This window comes from Diceros bicornis, chromosome 1, assembly GCF_020826845.1.
Source record: "Diceros bicornis minor isolate mBicDic1 chromosome 1, mDicBic1.mat.cur, whole genome shotgun sequence".
In the NCBI taxonomy this organism is placed as follows: Eukaryota; Metazoa; Chordata; class Mammalia; order Perissodactyla; family Rhinocerotidae; genus Diceros; species Diceros bicornis.
In genome coordinates, this window is record NC_080740.1 from 71,136,336 (window position 1) to 71,157,037 (window position 20,702).

The window sequence follows — 20,702 nt, forward strand, 5'->3', positions numbered from 1 at the left end:
AAGTTGTATGGGGGCACCTCTGCCTTCTACCTTCAATTACAGGAATACAGAAAAGAATGACCAACAATGACCATTATGTCCCCTATTAACAAAGTTCAGAGAAGGTCCAGTGTGAATAATCTCTCCAGGAAATATTTATCAATATATGTAATAAAAAATAGTGCATTCCAGTGGCAAGGTACAATAATTTACCATCTGATTAGGAGTGTATATAACACAATTATGAAGAATCCTGCTTAAATCCATTGAGATCCCCTTAGTCATTACCTTCCTTCGTACCTCTTTTGAAGCACTGGCCTCAGCCTCTGTAATTTACACACGACTTTGACTAACATTGTCTCACCTGACTCCACAAAAGCTGGAAGGGTAGAAGCAAGTCAGGCATAATTTACCCCCATTTTTGCACTAGGAAAGGGGGCCCAGGGAAGTGTGCAGAGCTGGCCAGGTGCGGAGGCTGACTTACAAGATACAGAAATGTTGGGACTAGACATCAGATTGCCTGGCTGTCCCCACCAGCACCTCTCCCCAGTAGTCCTGGTTATGACAACCCTACAACCAGCCTTGCCCTGTAGGGCAGTTTCAAGAGGCTTTCCAGTAAGTCCTCTCCTCTATCCAGCAGGTCGTGTGTTCTAATCCTTGCTCTGGAGATGGACAACATTCCAGGCTGTTATGTCTTGAGCAGGTGGGATCACAGCCAGTCAGAGGCTAGGACTTCTCCAAGTGCAGTGTGGGACCACCTGGTGGGTAAGCACCCAGGGGGCTTGTTAGACATGCAGATTTCTGGGTCCAGTCCCAGAAGTGCCTGATTCCAAATGCTTTGGAATCTGTGCTCAAGGTTTTCCCTCATTCAAACTAAAGTAGCTGATCTAGTCTAACCTATTACTGTAGTACTTACTGTCTTCCTAGATACTAGACAAACACTTGCTTATCACTTAGTTTATTGTCTCTTTCTCCATCTTAGAATGTAAATTTCATGAGGACAGGGACCTTGTTAACCTGGTTTATTGCCAAATCCCACCCCCTCGCCCTGCTTCCTAGAACCCTGCAGGCCCCCGTGGTCAGTAAATATTTATTGAACTGAATCTGCACTAAAGTTTGAAATCACTGTCATACACCACTCCTTCATTTTACAATAGGGAAACTGAGGCCCATTGAGGAAGCCACGGCTGCAGAGTGCGTAAGGGGCAGGGCCAGGGCCAGGATAAAATCTGAGATATCCGGAGTCCCAATCCGGTGTTGGTTCAACTCTGCCCAAAGCAACTCTTCAGAAAAAACGAAATCCACTTGTAAGAAAAGATATTTCCTGCCCATAAACACTCGGTTTCGGGGGGCTTGGCCGGATTGGGGGCTGTTGGTAATTCCGTACCCACTTCCTAGGAGCCCGCTGCCCCTAAGGGTTAAGGGCCCAACTTCCGGGCCGGGCGTCGAACACATCTCCGGTCAGTGTGCGGGCCGGGGCCGGCGGGGAGGAGCCGAGCACAACCCGCGGAGGTGAGGGCGGCTCGCCCAAGGTCACCCGGGCGGGGCCTGGAGGGGCCAGGCCCGCAGGGCGCCAGGGAGCTGGTGGCGTCGGCGCGTCCTTGGGGTGGATGGGCACCCCCTCCATCATCCTGTATATGGGGGGTGGCATTAATGGCTCCTTCTCCCGAATCTGGCTCACCCAACCTCAAGAGCGCGAGCAGGCCCGGCCGGCCGCGTGGCTCGTTCCCATGTGCTCCACCTGCGACCGCTCTCACGCGCTGGCCCTTTAAGACACCTCCCCCTCTTTACCCCCCCATCTCTCATGCCCCCCTCATCGCCCCCGCCTCCCGAATTGCATCAGGCACGTGCTCGCCCCCGTCCGGTCTGAGCACCCCTCACCCCCCAGCCCGGGAGATGCTCCGAGGAATCGGAGGCGAGGGGCGGGGCGAGGGGCGGGACCGCGAGACCATGCGCGCGCGCTCCCGCCGCCTTCGCCCGCCCGCCCGTCGCCAGGGGCCGACCAGCGGGCGCGCCCCCGCGGCGCCGTCCCCTCCCCTCGCCCGCCGCGTCGCGAGGCGCGCGCCCGCCCGCCGCCTGCCGCGGATCGCGTGGTCTGCTCGGCTCGCCGCGCCGCTCCCCCGTCCATCCATATTGCTGCAGCCCCCGAGCCGGGAAGCCCGGGCCGCCCCCGGGGCGGGGGGGCGGGAGGGACGGGACGAGAAGCCTGCCAGGCTCGGGGTGGGGGCGCCTTGCGAGGAACGGGCGGGGGGGGACGCGCGCCGAGGAGGCCTGGACCGCAGAGTGGGGGGCCTTCCTCCCCCCCCCGCCCCGCCAGCGGGCCTCGGATTTACGGCGGCTGCATCCGACCGAGAGCGGGGCCGCGCCTAGCGTGAACCCCGACCGTTCTCCGCAGGGACTGGGCCCCAGCGCCCCGGAGGAAGGCGTCGCGGGCGCTCTGAGAGCCAAGTTCGAGGCGGGGGAGGCAGCCTCGGGCGCGCCCGGCTTCTCCGGGGGGGCGGGCGCGCAGATGGCCACTCAGGTGGAGCCGCTGCTGCCGGGGGGCGCCCCGCTCCTGCAGGCCGAAGAACACGGGGGGCTGGTGAGGAAGAAGCCGCCGCCGCCGCCCGAGGGCAAGGGCGAGCCCGGGGCGAACGACGTTGGAGGGGGGGAGCCGGACGGCGGCGCCCGGAGACCTCGGCCGCCCTGCGTCAAGCCACACAAGGAGGGCATCGGGCAGCTGGAGCGCGAGAGCCCGCGGCCGCCGCAGCCGCCCGGCGCCGAGAGCCTGGCCGTCAGCGACGGGGAGGAGGGCGGCGGCGAGCCGGGCGCTGGCGGAGGAGCGGCCGGAGCCGCGGGCGCCGGGCGCCGAGACTTCGTGGAGGCCCCTCCGCCCAAGGTGAACCCGTGGACTAAGAACGCGCTGCCGCCGGTCCTGGCCACCGTGAACGGACAGTCCCCTCCAGGTGGGTCTCCCTGCTTGTTATCCTGGTTGCGGGGGCCTCTTCCGGGGACATGGGTGTCCCCTCCCCCAGCGGCCTCCAGGGCCCAGGGGTCCGCCGCTGGTTGTGGTGACTCGGGATTTTTTTGTTGCCTCCTGGCTCATTCGGGTCGCTGTGCCCTCCCCCCCGACGCTCTCGGGAACCTGCCCCTGCTGGAGGGCCCGGCCTCTGGGAGGCCACGGCCGCCGCCTGGGCCGCAGCGGTTAGTGGGCAACGGCGTGGTCCGGGCCTACCGCCCCTACCGGGAGAGGGTGGCTGCTGGTTTCGGTGAAAAGGGCTCTCTTCCCCCCACCGCGTGTCGGGGGGAGAGACGGTTTCTGGCCTAAACCTTCCTCGGGAAGCCCCCTCTTCCCACCCCGCCCCACGCTCCCCGTTTTGGTAGCTTTGTGATCGTCCCCATGTTGTAAACGTTTAATGAGCATATGTCATGGGCAGCAGCGCGCCCGGCGATGAGTTCATACCGACCACACGGATGCAGGGTTTAAAAGTTAACAAGTTTTGTTCTCTAGTAGGTGATATTTGGCGGTAGAGTCGCCATTGGCGACGGGTTGAGGGGTCGGTTACGGGGAGAATGGGCAGAAGAGGAAACCCAACGTGTCATTGAATTCGGTAGTTTCCCTCCGCGATCCTGGGGACCTTCCGCCTTGAGAGGGAACCGGATGGCGAGTGTGTGGGGGATCCAGTTGGGGGGTTGGCGGAAAATGTGAGGCGGGTGAGGGGGCATGCGGCGACACGAGGGGCGTGTGGCGGCGGGGGAGGGAGTGGCCGGCCTGGGCGGGCGGGTGACAGTTGGGCGCCATGCGCCGCGCCGCCGGGCCGCGGGCCGCTCGCGGCCGCTGGGCCTCTGCGTTCGGCGCCCGCCGCGGCGCTGGGGGTGGAAGGCGGGTGCGGGCGGGCGGCGCGGCGCGGCCGGGGCTGTGCGTGTGCGCGAGTGTGAGTGCGCGTGCCCTCTTCCCGGCATTCCTCCGCAGCCGGGACAACGTGGTGCCTCCCCGCGCGGGGAGCGGCATGTGACCGCCGGCCGGCGCTCCCCGAGCCCTCCCTCTCGGTCCTCGTCGTCTTGGTTCTTTTCGACCCGGTCCCTTGGGAGAGGTGGGGTGCAGGAAATCCCGGCGGAGCCGTGTCAGCGTGGGGGGCGAGGGGGTGCAGAATATGGAGGCTTGTCTCGGCCTCCCATTGCCGAGACTAGACCCTCGGCGCCCTCGCTCGTCCCTTGGCCGGCCCATAGAGGCCCAGTAGGTCTGGATTCTTCGGTTTTGGGTCTTTTTGAAGTGGGCCAGTATCAAAACCGGCTTGTAGCTACAATGATGGCATGTGGCCATAGCCCTAGTGCTTTTTCAGTAGTCCTCCCCTTCTTCAGTCGCTAGTTGAGGCTGACTGGTTTAAACCATCAAAATGGGGCAAGTTGAAGGGGGAGCTTAATGCCTTCCCATTCAAGGAAGCAGAATCACTGGTAGTCCGAGGGAAACCAGAATAGCCAATTCTGAAAATGGCATGTTGCAATTTTTATTTCTTTTAAGGTTGCTTCATTTGGAGGAGGGGACATTTCGGGTTTACTAATAGTACCTCAAACCGTGTTCTCTTCCTTCTGCTCTCCCTTCTTCCCCCCTCTCCCTTCCTTATGCAAAGGGCAGTGCTGAAACCTCCATTTTCTTGCATATCCCTCCTGATCCACCCACAGAGGGAGGGAAGGCAGCTTTAAGACACGCTTTGGTCCTTCACCCCTCTTTAAACTCAAAAGGGGTGTAATCATCCCCGGGAGAGGGCACTCCTCAGAAGTTTAAATGGGGCTACTCACCCTGGTGCCGCTGCTGCTTAGCTAATGGTGAACCTGCCTTGTGGGTTTTAGATCAGCCATGACATCAGGTGGTATTGGGTGCCTGAGCTGGTATTTTGGGCAAGTTCAGGGGCCCTTGATAGGTTGCATCACTGGGGTTATTGATCTTGGGAAGTAGACAGCTTGGCTGGCATCTCGCCTTTCCCTCTGAGTGGAGAAGCTAAGATTGCTTTAAGTGCCGAAAGCAAAATTCTGAGTTGGGTAGATTTGCTGTTCTTGTTTTTCTGGAATCTTAAGGCAAGAAAGTGTCTTGTGTACTCATTGGTTTTGAATCTGTGGCATGATCTTTGACAGACTCTGAATTAATCTAGAGGCTTTTGTGTTTAAGCCTGTTGTTAGAGCTTGGATGCTTTTTGAGGGAGAATTTTGTGATTGAATCGTCTGTCTGGTAAGGTTAGATGGTGGCCCTTTCTTTGGAGTCTGCATGGATTGCTAAGATGCTTTTCCAGCCCTGATTTTTTTTTGCAGTTTGGACAAGTTTAAGTGGGACACCAGTGGAGTGGCAGTGTGGTCTTGGGACTTTTTGTGTGCTGTGATGCATATGTTTTTGGGAGTCTTCAGAAATGAGTGCCTCATAAGCAAGCTAAAAGCTTTCCAAAGCTTGTTGCAAATGCCTATTTTTAGCCCTCCTTCTGGCTCAGATGATAGTGTTTTAGTTCTTTAAGGGACACATGCAGTAACTAGTAATAAAAGATGGTTTTCGGTATCCCCTCTTTCTTGTGGGTATTCTGGTTTAAGCTTCCACATCTTACATTTGTAGTTTTGTAGTCTTGGGATTTGTATTTTAGCTTTTTGTATTTCCCTCCCTGAGAATATTTTGAAAATGTTAAAAATTTTCTCCTTATCCTGGACACAACTCTCTAAGTATGAGAGAGGCAGGACCTCTTACTTTAAAGAAGAAATATATAACAAAGGTTCTGGGGTCAAAACTGTGTAGGTTCAAATGCCAGCAGTAACACTTACTAGGTATGCCTCCTTGGGCAAGTTACTTAACCATTCTGTGCCTCAGTTTCGCGATTTGTATAATAGGGATTAAATTATGATTTATCTGCCTCATGGAGCTGTTGTGAGTATTCACTGTAATAATACGTGTAAAGCGTGTAGCCCAATGCCTGGCGTGTGGTAGCTGTTATACCATGTCTGGGAGACTAAGACTATGGGACTTTCTGGGACTTTTTCTGGGTCTCCGTTTTCTCCACCTGTGAAACAAGGGGGTTGGAGAATGCAGTACTTTCCTTTTCTGGTATTAAATCAGTTTTCCATGAAATATATAGGATCCATATCCTTAAAAATGGACTTTTGGTTATCCACAGATGTGAAGGGCTTAGTATGGATGATCTTAAGGGTTCGTGACCTAAAGAATTGGCTATTTTTGCTTTGGAATGTTTTAAAAATAAGTTTTTGTTTATTTGCCTTTCGTGCAGATTACCTTTGGGGAGAGTGCACATGTGCTCTCAGGGCTGTGGGGGAAAGGCCGGTCTCACTGAACTCAAAGTGTGCTGTGGCTGGTGCATGCAGTAGGTTGAGACTTGAGGGTATCATCGCCACAAACTTCCACGCACCCCAGCAGGAGGAATCGGTGGGTTGGTTGTGCAGCACCTCTAACTTTGTGGAGTAAGAAAACTAACCAGTGCTGTAGTGTTTTTCTTGATTTCTCTTCAAAAGAAAGTTGGGGGTAGGGTCTGAGACTTGAGTGTTTATGTTCTGGGCATCACTTTTTTTTTGCGAGGAAGATCAGCCCTGAGCTAACATCCATGCCAATCCTCCTCTTTTTGCTGAGGAAGACCGGCCCTGAGCTAATATCTATTGCCAATCCTCCTCCTTTTGTATCCCCTTTTCTCCCCAAGGCCCCAGTAGATAGTTGTACACCATAGTTGCACATCCCTCTAGTTGCTATATGTAGGATGCCGCCTCAGCACGGCCAGACAAGTGGTGCGTCGGTGCACGCCCAGGAGCCGAACCCGGGCCGCCAGTAGCGGAGCGCACGCACTTAACCGCTAAGCCATGGGCCTGGCCCCTGGGCATCACTTTTTTATGTGTCCCTTTGAAGTGCAGCTAACTGATGGCACAAAAATAAGGGTTATAATCTCAGCTAACCCATAGCAATCCCAGGGGTCCTCCGCCCCACTGAACTGGCACCGCATAAACCTTCATTCTCCTTCTCTACTGTCCTTGCTAGGTTTGGACCCTTCCCCAGGTTCCCCTGGGTTGCACTAGGTGGGGCATCTGTGTGGATTAGGGGCATCAGGCTTCACTGTGAAGACCTCATAGCATCTGAGCTACTTCAGACCCTGGCCGCTTCCTTCCCCGCGACAAGGAGTGGACTAGGTGGAAGAGTGCTGCCCTGGAATCATGTAGTCTGCACTTTTGAGTCTCAGCTTTGTGTCTTCTTTTGCTGCTGCTGCTTTTTTTTTGTAATTAAGGTCTAATTGACATAAAACATTATATTAGTTTCACGTGTACAACGTAATGGTTCAATATTTGTATGTATCCAGCTTTGCATCTCACTTGCTGTGCGATCTTGGGTGAACTACTCAGCCTCTCTCAGCCACTGTTAACCTCATCCTCAAAATGAGAATAATGATAATTACTATTTCAGAGGGTCGTGAGAATTAAAGAAGATAATGTTTATAAAGCGCTTAGCATCGTTCTAGGCACAGAGCATCTAATAAGTGCTACCTATTTAATATTGCTATTTAAAAATTTTCGTAATGATCACCATTATTAGGAGTGTTCATTCCACTTCTGATTCTGCTGGTGACCAGCTTTGTAATCACCAGCAACCCCCCCCTCCTTTCTCTGTGTCTCTCTTTCTTCATCTGTAAAATGAGGGAATTGGGTTAGATCTAAATGTCTTAAGTTTTTTTGGTATCAATAACACTTTTTTCAGTAAACCTCCTCCCCATGAAAGAGAAACCAAAGCAGAGCTTTTTATATGTGTATGTTTATATCTGCCATACTGGTTAAGAATTCCAGTTTTGAACCCGAGCTCTGTGAGGGCTGGAGAGACTCTTCTGGCTTCAGGAGCCTAGGCTGATCGTTCGGGGTGTGTATCAGACGTTGTGGAGCAACCAGTCAGTCTGTGCCTCACAGTGCAGTAATAGAAAGTACCTGGCACTGTCTGTGAAAATCCCCCCCCCAATAAAAATTGAACCCAAACTAACAGAACCTTAGATCTGTGGGGATAGAGGAACAAATTGATTGACCGTGAGGTAGCAGTTATCCAGTTTCTGAATGTGAGAAATTATATAGGACAAATTATCAGTAAATGACATTTTTTAAGAAGGGAACTGTTATAGATGAAAAAGATTGAGACAGAAATCAAATGCATTGTGTGGATCTTGTTTGGATCCTGATTTGAACAAAGCATTTATAAGAAGACGTTTTGGTGATGGAGGAAATCTGATCAGTTTAGATTATATTAAGAAATTGTCAGGGGTGATAATGGTATCGATTATTTTTTGTGTGTTTTAAACTCCGTAACTGTTTAAGTTGTGCACCTCTGGCTAAGAACTGCTAGGTGAGCCTCCATAAATGAGGGCTTAAAGCTGTTTTCCTGTAGTTGAACTCACTTTCTCCTCTTCTAAAGAAAGCTCACAATTAGGGCACCCTCTGAAGGGGAGAGAGAGGGAGGCCTTCACCGGGAACCTTCAGCTCGCCTGCCTCTTCTCCTTCTGGGCCTGGAGTTTGAGTTTTACACGAACGGGAAGTGAGTGCCTGCTGGGTAAGGAGAGCTGCTTAGGAGATGGTGCCAGGCCTTTGGGGGTGGCGGGTAGTCTCAGCAGTCTTGAACCCTGAACCTCCTGAGGAGCAGAATCTCTTGGCTGACCCACCCCTGTCTGCAGTGGAACCTAGGCTAGAGTAGGCATTTCAGAGCTGTTAGTCAGCACCCATTCCCTCCCTTTGGGAGGTGGGTAGGGAGAGGAGGAGGAGTGGGCCTGAAACCACAGAAACCTCTAAAATGGAGAGCTTGGCAGATGGGAGTGCCCCTGTTTACAAAATCCAAGACAAGCTCAAAGCCGTAATTAGGGTGTTGGGGCCTCGAGAGGGCTCACAGGTGCCTCAGTCCAGGCTCACAAACCTCTCTGACTGGTCCAGAGTGACCCAAGGGAGTAGCCAGGAGAGAGGACAGCCTTGCCTTGGTGGGGGTTTATGAAAGGAAATAAGTTTTGATACCTGGCTAATGAAAGTATAGGAAATAGTGGGGTGAAGGAGCAAAGGGAGTAGGTGATGGGATTTAAATCAGAGCATGAGTAGAGTACTTCTCTCTTCTCTCACTTTGTGACTTTAGACAGCTTGCCTAACCTCTGTTTTTCTTAGTCGCAGAATGGGACTAACCTCTGTGCTGAGGTGGTTTTGAGGATCAAATTGATATCAAGTATGGGGTAGCTCAGTTCATGAGTTAAAATGTCCCACACAGATATAAGTGGTTTATATTCCAGAAGGTGCATTCCAAAGCCAAATATGTAGTTTGAAGTAATTACCCATTCTGACGGGTTATCCATGCCTTTCCTAAGTGAAGATGGCTAATCAGGAGTTAGCTTTGTTTTCAGGTAGCGTTATTTGTAATAGTTATGAGGACCCACTGGCCGTCTTCTTGTGGCAGATAACCTAGGGTGTCTCCCTGAGGGATTTTCCCACAGTCTTGCCACGGTACCTTTCTTTTGGCTGTGACTTCAGACTGGCAAAGCCCTAGGTGTGGGGGTGAAGAGTGTGGGCCTTTATTGATGACTTCTGTAAAGCCAGCCGGATACATCTGTCATGTTTGGTGAGGGGCTTCCCCGTCTCAGTCTGAGGAACTGTTAGTAAACCCAGATGACCCCTTCATGAGAGGCCTTGTTTACAGGGCGCTTTCTAATAACCCTCCAGACTTGTTGGGGTAACTGCCTTACCCTCCAGACATACATTCCAGCAACTCGAGGTAGACTTTTCTCTTCCCTGCTTTAAAGTGAAGTTACAGGGGCCGGCTCCGTGGCTTAGCGGTTAAGTGCGCGTGCTCTGGTGCTGGCAGCCCGGGTTCGGATCCCGGGCACGCCCCAAGGCACCACTTCTCCGTCCAACGCGAGGCCGAGTCCCACGTACAGCAACTAGAAGGATGTGAACCTATGACATACAACTATCTACTGGGGCTTTGGGGGGAAAAAAATGAATAAACAAAAAATCTAAAAAAAAAAAAAAAAAATTGAAGTTACAAGCTTCTCAGAAGAGCTGAAATCCCACAGTGGCCAGGAGCCATCTGGATGAATGGGCCGCCCTGGGCTCTGTAGAGTTTTTGCTCTCCTTTTCACGTACACTAGCTTACTGAAGCTCCTGATAACCCCGAGATAAGTAATAGTGATGCCATAGTTACCGTGTACTGGGTGCCTTACCTGTTCTAGCCCGTGTAATCTGCTCAGCAGGTGTTCTTTTTATCCCCACTTCACAGATGAGGAAAGTGAGAAGCAGGAGGGGTTAAAAAGCAACTCTATCTTTCTAATTGCCCAGACTAAAAACCTTGGGGTCGTCCTGCCACTGCTCTTTCTCTGTCACCTTACATCTGATTTACCACTACATCCTTTTTGTTCCTAAAAACTTCGTCCAAAGCTAAATGCGTCTTACCACCTCCTTTGTTTCTAGCCTGGTCCACACACCATTGCTTCTCACCTAGACTGTTGCAGCAGCCTCCTGACTGGTCTCCTGTCACTCTTGCTGAAAATCCTCTCATGACTTCTTCCAGCGGAGTAAAATCCAGAGTCCTTAGTATCCTCTAAGACGATGCTTGATCTGGCTCCCTGTACCACCCCTTACTCCCGGGCTCTGACCTCATCTTTCACTTTTCCCTTCCAACAACATTGGCCCTTGCTTTTCCTGGTGCACTCTCCTGCTTCAGGGCTTTTGTTCTGGAATGCTCTTCCCCAGATAGCCACTTGGCTCACACCCTCACTTTCTTCAGGTTCCTGTTCAAATATCACTGTGATGGAGAGGCCTTCCCAGGCCACCCTATATAAAATAGCAAGCCTGCACCCCATACTCTGTATTCCCATCCCTCTTACCCTGCTTCATCTTTCTAGCTACTCATCACCATTGGGTCAGGACTTTGGTATTGGACTACTGTTGTATCCACAGCACCTACAACATGGCTGGCACATAGTAGGCAGCTCGCTGAACATTTAATTAGTGAATGAATGGATGAATTTCATGCTTTGACAGCATCTTTCAGCACATTTTGAGTCTGGCATAGAGGATACCACAGTAAATAATAAAAATTTCTGTTGGCAAGGAGCACACGTTCCAATATGGAAGGTGCTGTGTGAGAAAAATATGAGACTCTTGGGGAGTGCAGTGGGGCACCTAATTCAATCTAAGTCAGAGAAGTCTTTCTGGAACAGGCAGTGGCTAAGCTGAAATGGGAGGGATGGGTAGGAGTTACCTGAGAAAAGGCCTGGAAAGAGAGCTCATTCTTTGTTTAGGATAGGCCCTGGGGTTCAGGGAACTGAGTAATTCCCTGTGGCTGTAGTGTAGATGACGCGAAAGGTAAATTTTGATTTTAACTGGAAGGCACTGGGGAGCCATTGAAGATTTTAAGTGAGGGAGTGGCATGGTCAGATTTTTCCTTTTGAAAGATTACTCTGGCCACGTGGCAGAACCTCTAAGAATAGATGGTTTGGGGTTTCCTATCTGATCCATTGGGGCAAGATTCCCAGATTACAAAAGAGAGCAGACTTCCAAGTCGTTCCTGAAGGGGAGGTCTTGAGCAGTTACCAGCTGTCATCCTTTAGGGGTAGGGAGAGGCTCTGGTTTATGGGATTTCTCTGATCTTTCAGAAGGCCAGATTAGCTGGAATGCATCTCAGTTGCCAGAAGCAGTGCAATCGCTGATGGACTGGCGTAGGCTGAGCTCATGTTTGAGGTTATAGCCACCAGCCTGCTGGCCCCTGCTGCAGCTGGCTAGGCAGGAAGAGGAGACCTTGGAAGTAAAGGCAGGGGGACAGGCTTCCAGGTGACATTCCCCACCTCTACCAGGGGAGATACCCATGTGGCAGGACTTCTAGGCTCTGCCTGCCACCAGCCACTGCAGCTGGGCTCTGCTGGATTTTCCACAGATAGCCAGGTGCACAAGATTTCCTTCCCATCAGAACCACCTCCCCTCAGCTGAATTAAGCTGTTTTTACACCTGTGCTGAGAACAGTGGGTTTGCATTTGCCCATTGATAGGCTGCTGTAGTGAGTTCCTGAGAATGCTGGGCTATGGAGAGTCGGGTTTGCCCAGCCCAATGCCCAGTTGTCAACTCTGTTCCCATTGCTGTGCCCTCAGGGGCTTGGATTTCCTTTCCTTCTTTTTAGGGAGGAAGGAGTGTTGAGAGCTGGAAGGGACCCCGGAGGTCACTGAATCTAAACTCATTTACAGGTTAGGTACTTCAGGCCCAGAAAAGAAATAGGAGTTGCTGAAGATCACAGTCAGGTCAAAGCAAGGCTGAGACTTGAAGCCAAGTCTCTTGGCTCCCCCTCTGGTTCTGTTTTCACTCCACCTCTGGAAGAAGAAGTAGAATGGGGTAGTGCCTCTTTTGAGGCCTGGAATTTGACCTGAGTCTTCAGTTTGCTAGTGGAGGTCAGGTGCTAAAGCCAGCCTTCCTCTGTCTTCCTGAGTCCTCTGCCCCTTGATCCCTCCTGTTCCGTCCTGAGCATACACAGGAAGGCAGCCCATACCTCTTAGAGCCAGCTCTTCTGACTCTACCCTAGGCTGTCATGCAGCTCCGTGGTGGAGTTCAAAGAATCACTGGAGGCTGGGAGAAGTAGCTGTGGTGAGAAGCCCAACATGGTGACACTTGGCAGTACCCTAGCGGAAGGAAGTCAGGGAGAGAGGGGCTCAGGTGCGTTGCCGTGAAACCCTCCCACTCCACCTTTGGTGTCTTTCTGCAGCTTTGGGTTTGTTTGGGAGAGCGCAGGTCTCTCTGTTTCTCCTGTTCTGTGTACCTATTAACAGCGATATGAAGGAGACCAATTATGTGGATGGAACAGCCTGGTTTGGGTTTATGCCCAAAGTGGAGCTGAGTGTAGGGGTAGTTTGGACACAGTAAGAGCAAGGTTGGGTGTGGGAGGCTAGATGCTGCTTCTGGGGAATGCGGGAGGGAGACAGGAAATCAAGAGCACACAGGAGGCTGCTCACCCAGACTCATGCACCTTTCTGTGAGGAGGGAATGGTTGAAGGAGCTAGGATTATTTTGCCCAGAGAATCAAAGCTGGAGGTGGGTGGAAATGCTAGTTGTTCTGAAATAGAGCATTTGAATAGACCTGCTTCATGTGGCCCTGTGGGTGAAGCTGTGATGGCAGGTGGGAGGCGGAGGGTCAGTAGGATTTGGCTCCAGTTGAATAGTAACTTTCAACAGTCCCCCCAAATGGATTCAGCTGCCACTGGAGGTACTGAATTCCTAACATAATGATAATATTTAAACACTTTGGATGGTGATTTGCTGTAGGGCTCTGAAGCTGCAAATTGGCAAAGCACTTCCTAGATTTGTTCATTCAGAAATTTTGGGTTGCTTGTTAGGTGTTAGGCCCTGGAATTCAGGGGTTAACAAGACACATGGGGCTTATATCCTAAAAGGCAGAAGTCACAAGTGGGCCCTCCTGCACCTTACCTCTTCAGGCCCAATCTAGCCTACTGCCATGTTTTGATTGGCCTTGCATTTAAAAACTAAAGGGGTGGCCCAGTGGCGCAAGTGGTTAAGCGCGCTCCGCTGCCGTGGCCTGGGGTTCGCAGGTTCGGATCCTGGGCGCGCGCTGACGCACTGCTTGGCAAGCCATGCTGTGGCGGTGTCCCACATAAAGTAGAGGAAGATGGGCACGGATGTTAGCCCAGGGCCAGTCTTCCTCAGCAAAAAAAGAGGAGGATTGGCAGATGTTAGCACAGGGCTGATCTTCCTCACGCACACACACACACAAAAACAAAACAAAACAATTTAAAGTAATCACCTATATTTTAAAATCAAGAAAACTTATCTGGAAGCCTGGAGATTTGCAGCTTCTCTTTAAAAAGTCAGACACTGAATATTCCCAAAAAACCCGTTGAATTGTATACTTTAAATGGGTGAATAGCGTGATATGTGAATTATATCAATAAAGCTGTTATGGAAAAAAAAAAGTGAGATGACCTGGCCACGCTGCGCCTCTGTTCCTTTGTGACTGCTGTCCAATGGCAGGACTTAGCCCTCTTTAGACGAGGATGCCAGCATGAGGCCTGTCGGCCTGCACTTCTTATGTTTTATCATACAAAGGAGAGAAGACAACAATCTATCTAGCCCACAAGCTGAGGAGCATCCTTATGGGAGAAGAGTGAGAGGAGAGGATGGGGAAGACTTTTAGGCCTAGAACAGGAATTAGCAGTCCATAGAGGGGACTGCCTCTTTGAGGGAGAGTGGGTGTGATGGGGAGACAGGACACCACTGGGCATTGTGACCTGAGGCCCCAGAGCAGCAGTAGAAAGCTGCCTGAGAGCTAAGGGATAGGCTTGCCAGGGAAACTGGGTTCTATTAGGCCCTAGTGAGCTTTTACCCTCCTCCTCCCATCTGTGAAGCAGGTATACCATTCTTTGATCTCAATCTCTAAGGCCACTTGCAGCTCTAACACCCTGTAGGTGTAAGAGCAGCTAGGGCAAATGTAATGTCTGAGGGTAGAAAGAGAAAAGATTCTAGCTAGAGGCCTTGTGCATCATGGTCCTGCTATTTGGGCAATGGAACTAAGGCTCATTGGAGCATTGGATTCTTTCTGGGGGCAACACATACTGGAGAGAGCTTCTCTGAGGCAGGCCTGCTCCTCACACAGTTGTTGGTGTGAGCCCTGTAGGGTAGGGTAGAGAACTCTGGGCAGGAAAACAAGACCAGCCTTCTAGTCCCAGCTGTTTGGCTCACTTGCTAGGATACCTTGGGCAAGTTACCGAACCTCTTCGGGCTTCCTAAATGAAGGTGGTTGGGCCAGAAGAGCTTTCAAGTTCCTTTCCCACAAAGACTGCAGTTTGTTGAGACAGTTGTCATTTAATGGGGATTGCTTTCCCCCTCCTGATTGGACCAGCTTCAGAGTGTCATCCCCGAGAGCTTGGCCAAGGCTGTGGGATTCTTCTGTCTAGGCATGGGGGATGCTGTCCTAGGCTTCTGGGAAATGCTGAGCTAGGATGATCTTCCCCCAGAAGGTTGTGAGTGCCCTCAGCAGTGTGCAAACAATGGTGGCCCATCTCTTAGCAGGAATGTTATTGAGAAGATTCTGACATCCTGTACCTGGTTAGATTGGGTGGTTGCTGAGAACCCCCCTCTGGCCTTGAGATATAGAACCTAGGTCTGGTGGAGGCCAAGATCAAGGTATCAGCCAGCTCAGTGGAAGGGAAGCTGACCTGTCTCAGGAGACTGTCTGAGTACTCTGAGTCCTCAGGCTTATCTAGAGAAGCACTGGGGCTTGAGCCCATCTTTTGTGTAAAAGGAACTAAGTTGGCTGCCACCAAAGTGAAAACCATTCGTTTAACACATTTATTTGAGTAACCTACTGAGTGTCAGACCGTGGGAATACTGATGGAAACAAGACAGAAGGGGCCTCATAGTTTACATTCTAGTGGGGAGATGCTGTAAACCAACAAGGTAGTTCTGGTTATCTATTGCTGCCTAACAAATCACCCCAAAACTTAGCATAAAAAGACAACTGTTTTCACTGATTTATGTGTCAGGATTTGGACAGGGCTCAGCCGGGCAATTCTTGTTTTCATTATGGCAGTGATAGAGGTGGCAGGTGTCCTGTCTGGAGGGCCCACTACAGCTTCACTTCCATGTTTGGTACCTTGGCAGGGATGGCTGGAATGCTGAGTTGAGCTGGAACTGGAGTGTCTTCAGGTGCTCTGTCCAGCATGGTGGTTTCAGAGTAGTAGGACTTACTACCTGATGTCTTAGGGCTCCCAGAGTGTCCAAGAGACAGGAAGTAGATGCTGTCAGTATTCTAAGGTCCTGGGCCTCAGCACAACATCACGTTTACCATATTAATGTTGATAGAGGTTACAGATCCTGCCGAGAATGAAGGGAAGGGGACATGGGCCCTGCCTTTCAATGGAGGAGTGTCAGTTTGCTGCCATCTTTAATACTACATGGCAGTTTCTGACAGTGGTAAGTGCTGTGCAAGAAACACGGTAAGGCAGTGTAATAGAGAAGTGTTGGGGGTGTACTAGGGACAGCTTCAATCAGGGTGTCAGGGAATGCCTCTAAGGGTGAGCCAGGATGGGATTGATTAGGAGCCTGGTGGTGAGCATTCTAGCCTGTAGGAATAGCAAGTACTAGGTGGTAAGTAGAGTTCTCCAAGGAGCAGACGGAGAAGCCTGTGCCAATGAGAGGCAAGGGGCTCAAAAAATCAGAAGGAAGAGGCCTTTGGAGGCCAGCTTAGGGAGTTAGGATCCTGTTCTGAAAGCAGTGACAGAGGTGGCATGATGTGATTTCTGCTTTAGGATTACTCTGTTCTGTGGAGAACGAACTGGGGTAGGGGGCAGGAAGAGGCCAGGTTGGAAGCAGGGAGACTCCTTGGAGACTTCTGCGGGAGTCCAGGAAAGAGATGGAAAGGAATGGATGATGGCATAGTGACTTGGGCTGATTTTTTAACTAACTTACTGTTTTCCCCCAAGACTAGGCCACTTAAAGAGGAAGTTTTCTGATTGCTGTTTCTTAGTTCCTTCTCTCGTCTCACACTGTCCAGAAGCTGAATTAGTTGTATTGTGCCCATTAATCAGAAGGGTGGCCTGAGGCAGGCAGGGATTTCCCCTGAGTCTGGTTCTCTTGGCCCCAGAGCCAGGAGGAGTGTTGGTATTTCCCTGCCTAGACCAGCTTCCCCTGGACAGGCTCCATGCCCCGGGGTAGAGTTGGAGTGAGGGTGAGGGTGAACAGCGTGGGGGCACCAGCAGGAACTGGGGCAGGGATGGTGGGGCCTGAGGGTGGGGAATGGGCCTGACATGGGCTCTCTGTGGCACAGTTTTCTGTTCCTGACTTCTTGTCAGGAACTGCAGTGTCTTTTTTACTTCAGGTAAGGTCTTCAGAGCGAGGTCAGAGCAAGCTGTCTGAGCTGAAAGTCTGGGGATTCAAGTTCTGATTTCAGCCCCACTCTCTCATTTCTCCTGACCTGACCTTCATTTCTCACAACTTGTACGAAGGGATTGGATCCCGTGCTCATGAATGCATTGCTCATCCGTCGCCAGTGTGCCTTTATCATGTCCATGGGCTTAGTCGAGTGTCCTAGAATCTGCCTCATGGATAGCTTGCCTTGTCGAGGACAGATGCCCCAGGGAGCCAGGCCAGACTTTCTCAGACCCTCTACTTCTCATATGATTATCAAACTTCTGAGCTACGACACGCATCTCATTTGTTATCTTGGTTCATTTTCACAACAGCCCTATGGGATCTAGCTACAATTATGATCCTCATTTTACAGATGAGAAAACAAGAACTCAGAGATGTTCAGTAGTTTGCTCAAGGCTACGCAGTACAGTCACGCGTTGCTTAATGACAGGGATACGTTCTGAGAAATGCGTTGTTGTTGATAGGCGATTTCCATGTTGTGTGAACATCCTAGCGTGTACTTACACAAACCTGGATGGTATAGCCTACTACACACCTAGGCTGTATAGAACTAATCTTAGTTCTGTCTACTCTCTTAGTTCTGGCCTGTCACTGACCAAAATGTCATTATGCGGCGCATGACTGTAGTTAGTAAGTAGTTGGGATTCTGGCCAATGGCAGACTGACTCCAGAGTTCCTGCCTTACTTATCATCTGGCTTTGCATTTTCCTAGACCACAGAAGTATACATACCCCACTTGGAAAACTGTTTCTGAAAGAGGACTCACACAAATCTTCAGACAACATGAATCTGTACAAAGCCCTGGTGGCCCAGCCTGGAGGTTCCAGCTCTGCCCCCCTGGCCACCCTGAGTGGGTGTGGGCCAGGCCCTGGAACTTCTGATCCTGCTGGTGAGCCCTGGCCCCTCTTCCCCCAGAGATGTTCCTCTTCAGCTCCGTCAGGCCACGTGCAGCCTGCTGGAAAGAGCTGTGCTGACCTTGTGGTTTCTCAGGCGTGGCCTCTGGGCCAGTGGCAGCGGGTGGGGAGTGGCTCTCTACAGGCAGGGGGAGGCTCTCTGACTCTTGGTTACCAAAGGGGGTGGGAAATACTATTATGTCTCAGGCCTTTTAACTTCTTTTGGTGGGGAAATCTTTTCAGTTTACTCAAGCAACACCAATTCATTGTAGAAAAATGTCCAAATATGTTTTAGCAAAGAGAAAACAAATCCCTTCATAATCTGTCCCACTAACCACCATAAATACTAAGATTCCATATCCTTTTAGACCAGTGCTGCCTAATAGAAATACAATGCAAGCCAAGTATATAATTTTAAATTTTCTGGTAGCCATGTTTTAAAAAAGTAAAGATAAGTGAAGTAAATTTAAATAATATAACCCAAGCTAATCAAGATATTATTGTTTTCAACATATAATCAATATAAAAAATTATTAGTGAAATATTTTACGTTCTTTGTACTAAGTCTTTGAAATCTGGTGTCTTTTACACTTAAAGCACTTCTCAGTTCGGACTAGCCACGTTATAAGTGCTCAGTATCCACATGTGGCTAATAGCTTCTGTATTGGACAGCACATTTCTAGACTTTCTTTATGAGTGTATACACGCATGCATATATACTATACACACACACACACACACCTTTTAAAACATATGGGATCATAATATTTTGTGAACCTTATTGTTTTTCCCACCTAGAAACATAGGCTTTCAAGACCACATATCTTCTCGTAACCCTCAAAACAGCTCTGGTCAGAAAGGTAGCATTTTCCTGATGAGAAAGGTTAAGGAACTGGCCAGTGCTATGTTGCTGCGAGGGCAGGCACACACACCCCAGCTCTGCTGCCTGTGAAGCCTCCACTCCTTCACTGCCCCCTGCAGGCACTTGGAGTTGATCCGAGACCACTGAGCCCGGTCCAGAATTTGCATGTATGATGCACACGTGCATGCACACACTGCTGAGGGAAGCAGGCCCACGTAGGGGAAGCTGCTGACCCAGGCTGCCCTATAGGGATGCAGTGTTTAAAACACAAGCACTCCAATGCCCATTTCAGTGCTCTTTCCACCACACTCAGCTGCCTTCCAAGAGCTTACTGCTTGGATTTGCAACTAGCCAAAGTACAAAGAGGAAACCAGTGGTGGGTGGGCAAAGGCCTCCACTTGGGTGGGTGCTCCCAGGCAGGGGTGGAGGCTGGCTAGCAGTGGGGAAAAGACCAGCTGGGCCAGAGTGGGTACAGAAAGAGACATGAGTTGGCCTGGGTGAGGTTGCGACTTAGAAATATCTAAATAATTGATTTCTTTGTCAAACAGTCCTGTCTTCTTAGTGCAAGGGGGTCTGTGCTTCATACCTGGCCATTTTTGTGGCATAACTTCACTCTTTAGCAGGTCTGAGATTTGTAGGAGCCTGGTTTCATTTTTTTCCTCTTCCCTCACTCCCAAATCTGTGCCTGTAAAACGGGGCTGGCGTCTAGGTGTATCACCAGCCTGCTGCTGGCCACCCCTGCCCCTTCATAGGAGGGCTGGGGATGAGCAGCAGACCTTGGATTAGCCCTCAGGTAAAGGGGACTGATTATTGATGATTGGGGTTTTGAAATCTGGGTGGATTCAGGGAAGCTGGGCTTCCTCCCCCATCACTGTAGCACCCAGCAGCACTGAGCCAAGTCTCCACGGGCTGGGAGTGGCCTGCTTCAGGGAATGAGGAGGTGACTTGGTTTGCACTCCTCTGGGAGCTCTGTTGCCCTGAGGTGGGACACTGTCCAAGATGGCGCCTGCCAGAGCTGAGGATTCTAAGCCACCATCCTTTGATTTCTCCTGCGGTCTAGTCTTACTCCTGGGATTGAAAGGGTTGGTACTGCCTTTGGAATAGCCCTTTAGACTTTACAAAACACTTCTTTATTCATATTGCACAGTGTCCTTGTGATTGGTGGTAGTTGGCCCCGTTTTATGGAGAAATTCCTTCTCCATAGGTTGATGGAGGTTAAGGGACCTGCCCAGGGTCAGAGTTAAAAACTGGCAGCGCCAGTTTTGGTTTTCTTTTCCCCTTTAAAGTGCAACCAATAAGGAAAAAATTCAGGAGAGTAAAAAAAAGATAAGCATCAGTCTTCCTGTTAAGTAAGATATTGTAAGGGAGGCACTTAGCACAGTGACAGAGATCATATAAGGGCTCAATAGTAGCTCCATAAACATTTTTTAAAAGATATTTGACTCTGTTGACCTTTCTGTCCAGGAGCTGTGGGCACAGCAGTTTGTCCACTGAGAGGGAGGCCCTTGCTGGGGAAAGGGGTGTGAGGGCAGTGGCAGCCTGGGAATGCCGCACTGCTGGCTGGGAGTGGAGAGGCTGCTAAAGTTCCCCATTGGCTGTAGCTGGGTTTGTGGTTGCTCTGGGATGTTCTCTGCCATTCCAGGCCTTCCCTGTCTCACCCCCTGACTTGCATCATCACTGCCATTGCCCCCTGAGGTGGCAGCTCTTTGGAGATCCCAGACTTGAGGAAGGCCAGAGTCCACGGGCCTTGGAAGCTATCTGGTTGCTTCTTATTTTACAGGAAACTGAGGCCATCTCTTGGCCAGTCTCCCAGGTGGCACCAGGGGAATCACAATGCCCGTGTTAGATCTCTCTTCATGCCTTGTTCCTTCAAGGAAAGAGAAACAGGAGGCCCTTCGAATGCTTAGTGCTACAGGAGTGGAAGTTAGAAGAGGACTAGGCCTAGTAGCACAAGCCCCAAGGCAGATCCAGTGCAGAAACTGTCACTCCTGGTCCTCCAGACACAAGCCTTCAGCTATCTTCCCTCCTCCACACTGGGCCAGCCGTTGACGCACCCTGAGCCCTGAGAAGACCGG

At 50.9% G+C, this 20,702-nt stretch overlaps 1 protein-coding gene across 7 annotated transcripts in view; it reads left to right on the plus strand.

Annotated features, from left to right (window-relative positions):
• Window positions 1–20,702, plus strand: part of LARP1 (La ribonucleoprotein 1, translational regulator) — an 81,998-nt gene that overhangs the window by 23,921 nt on the left and 37,375 nt on the right. For 3 of the 7 annotated variants that reach the window (XM_058544649.1, XM_058544657.1, XM_058544664.1), the window contains exon 1: window positions 2,243–2,924. The exons of 1 other annotated variant lie outside the window; for it this stretch is intronic. In XM_058544649.1, coding sequence (XP_058400632.1) covers window positions 2,489–2,924 — 436 coding nt within the window. In that variant the 5' untranslated portion in view covers window positions 2,243–2,488. Of the gene's footprint in view, window positions 1–2,240; window positions 2,925–17,742; window positions 17,762–20,702 lie in introns of those variants that run through there. 3 more of the 7 variants (XM_058544653.1, XM_058544642.1, XM_058544670.1) reach the window with 3 other exon arrangements.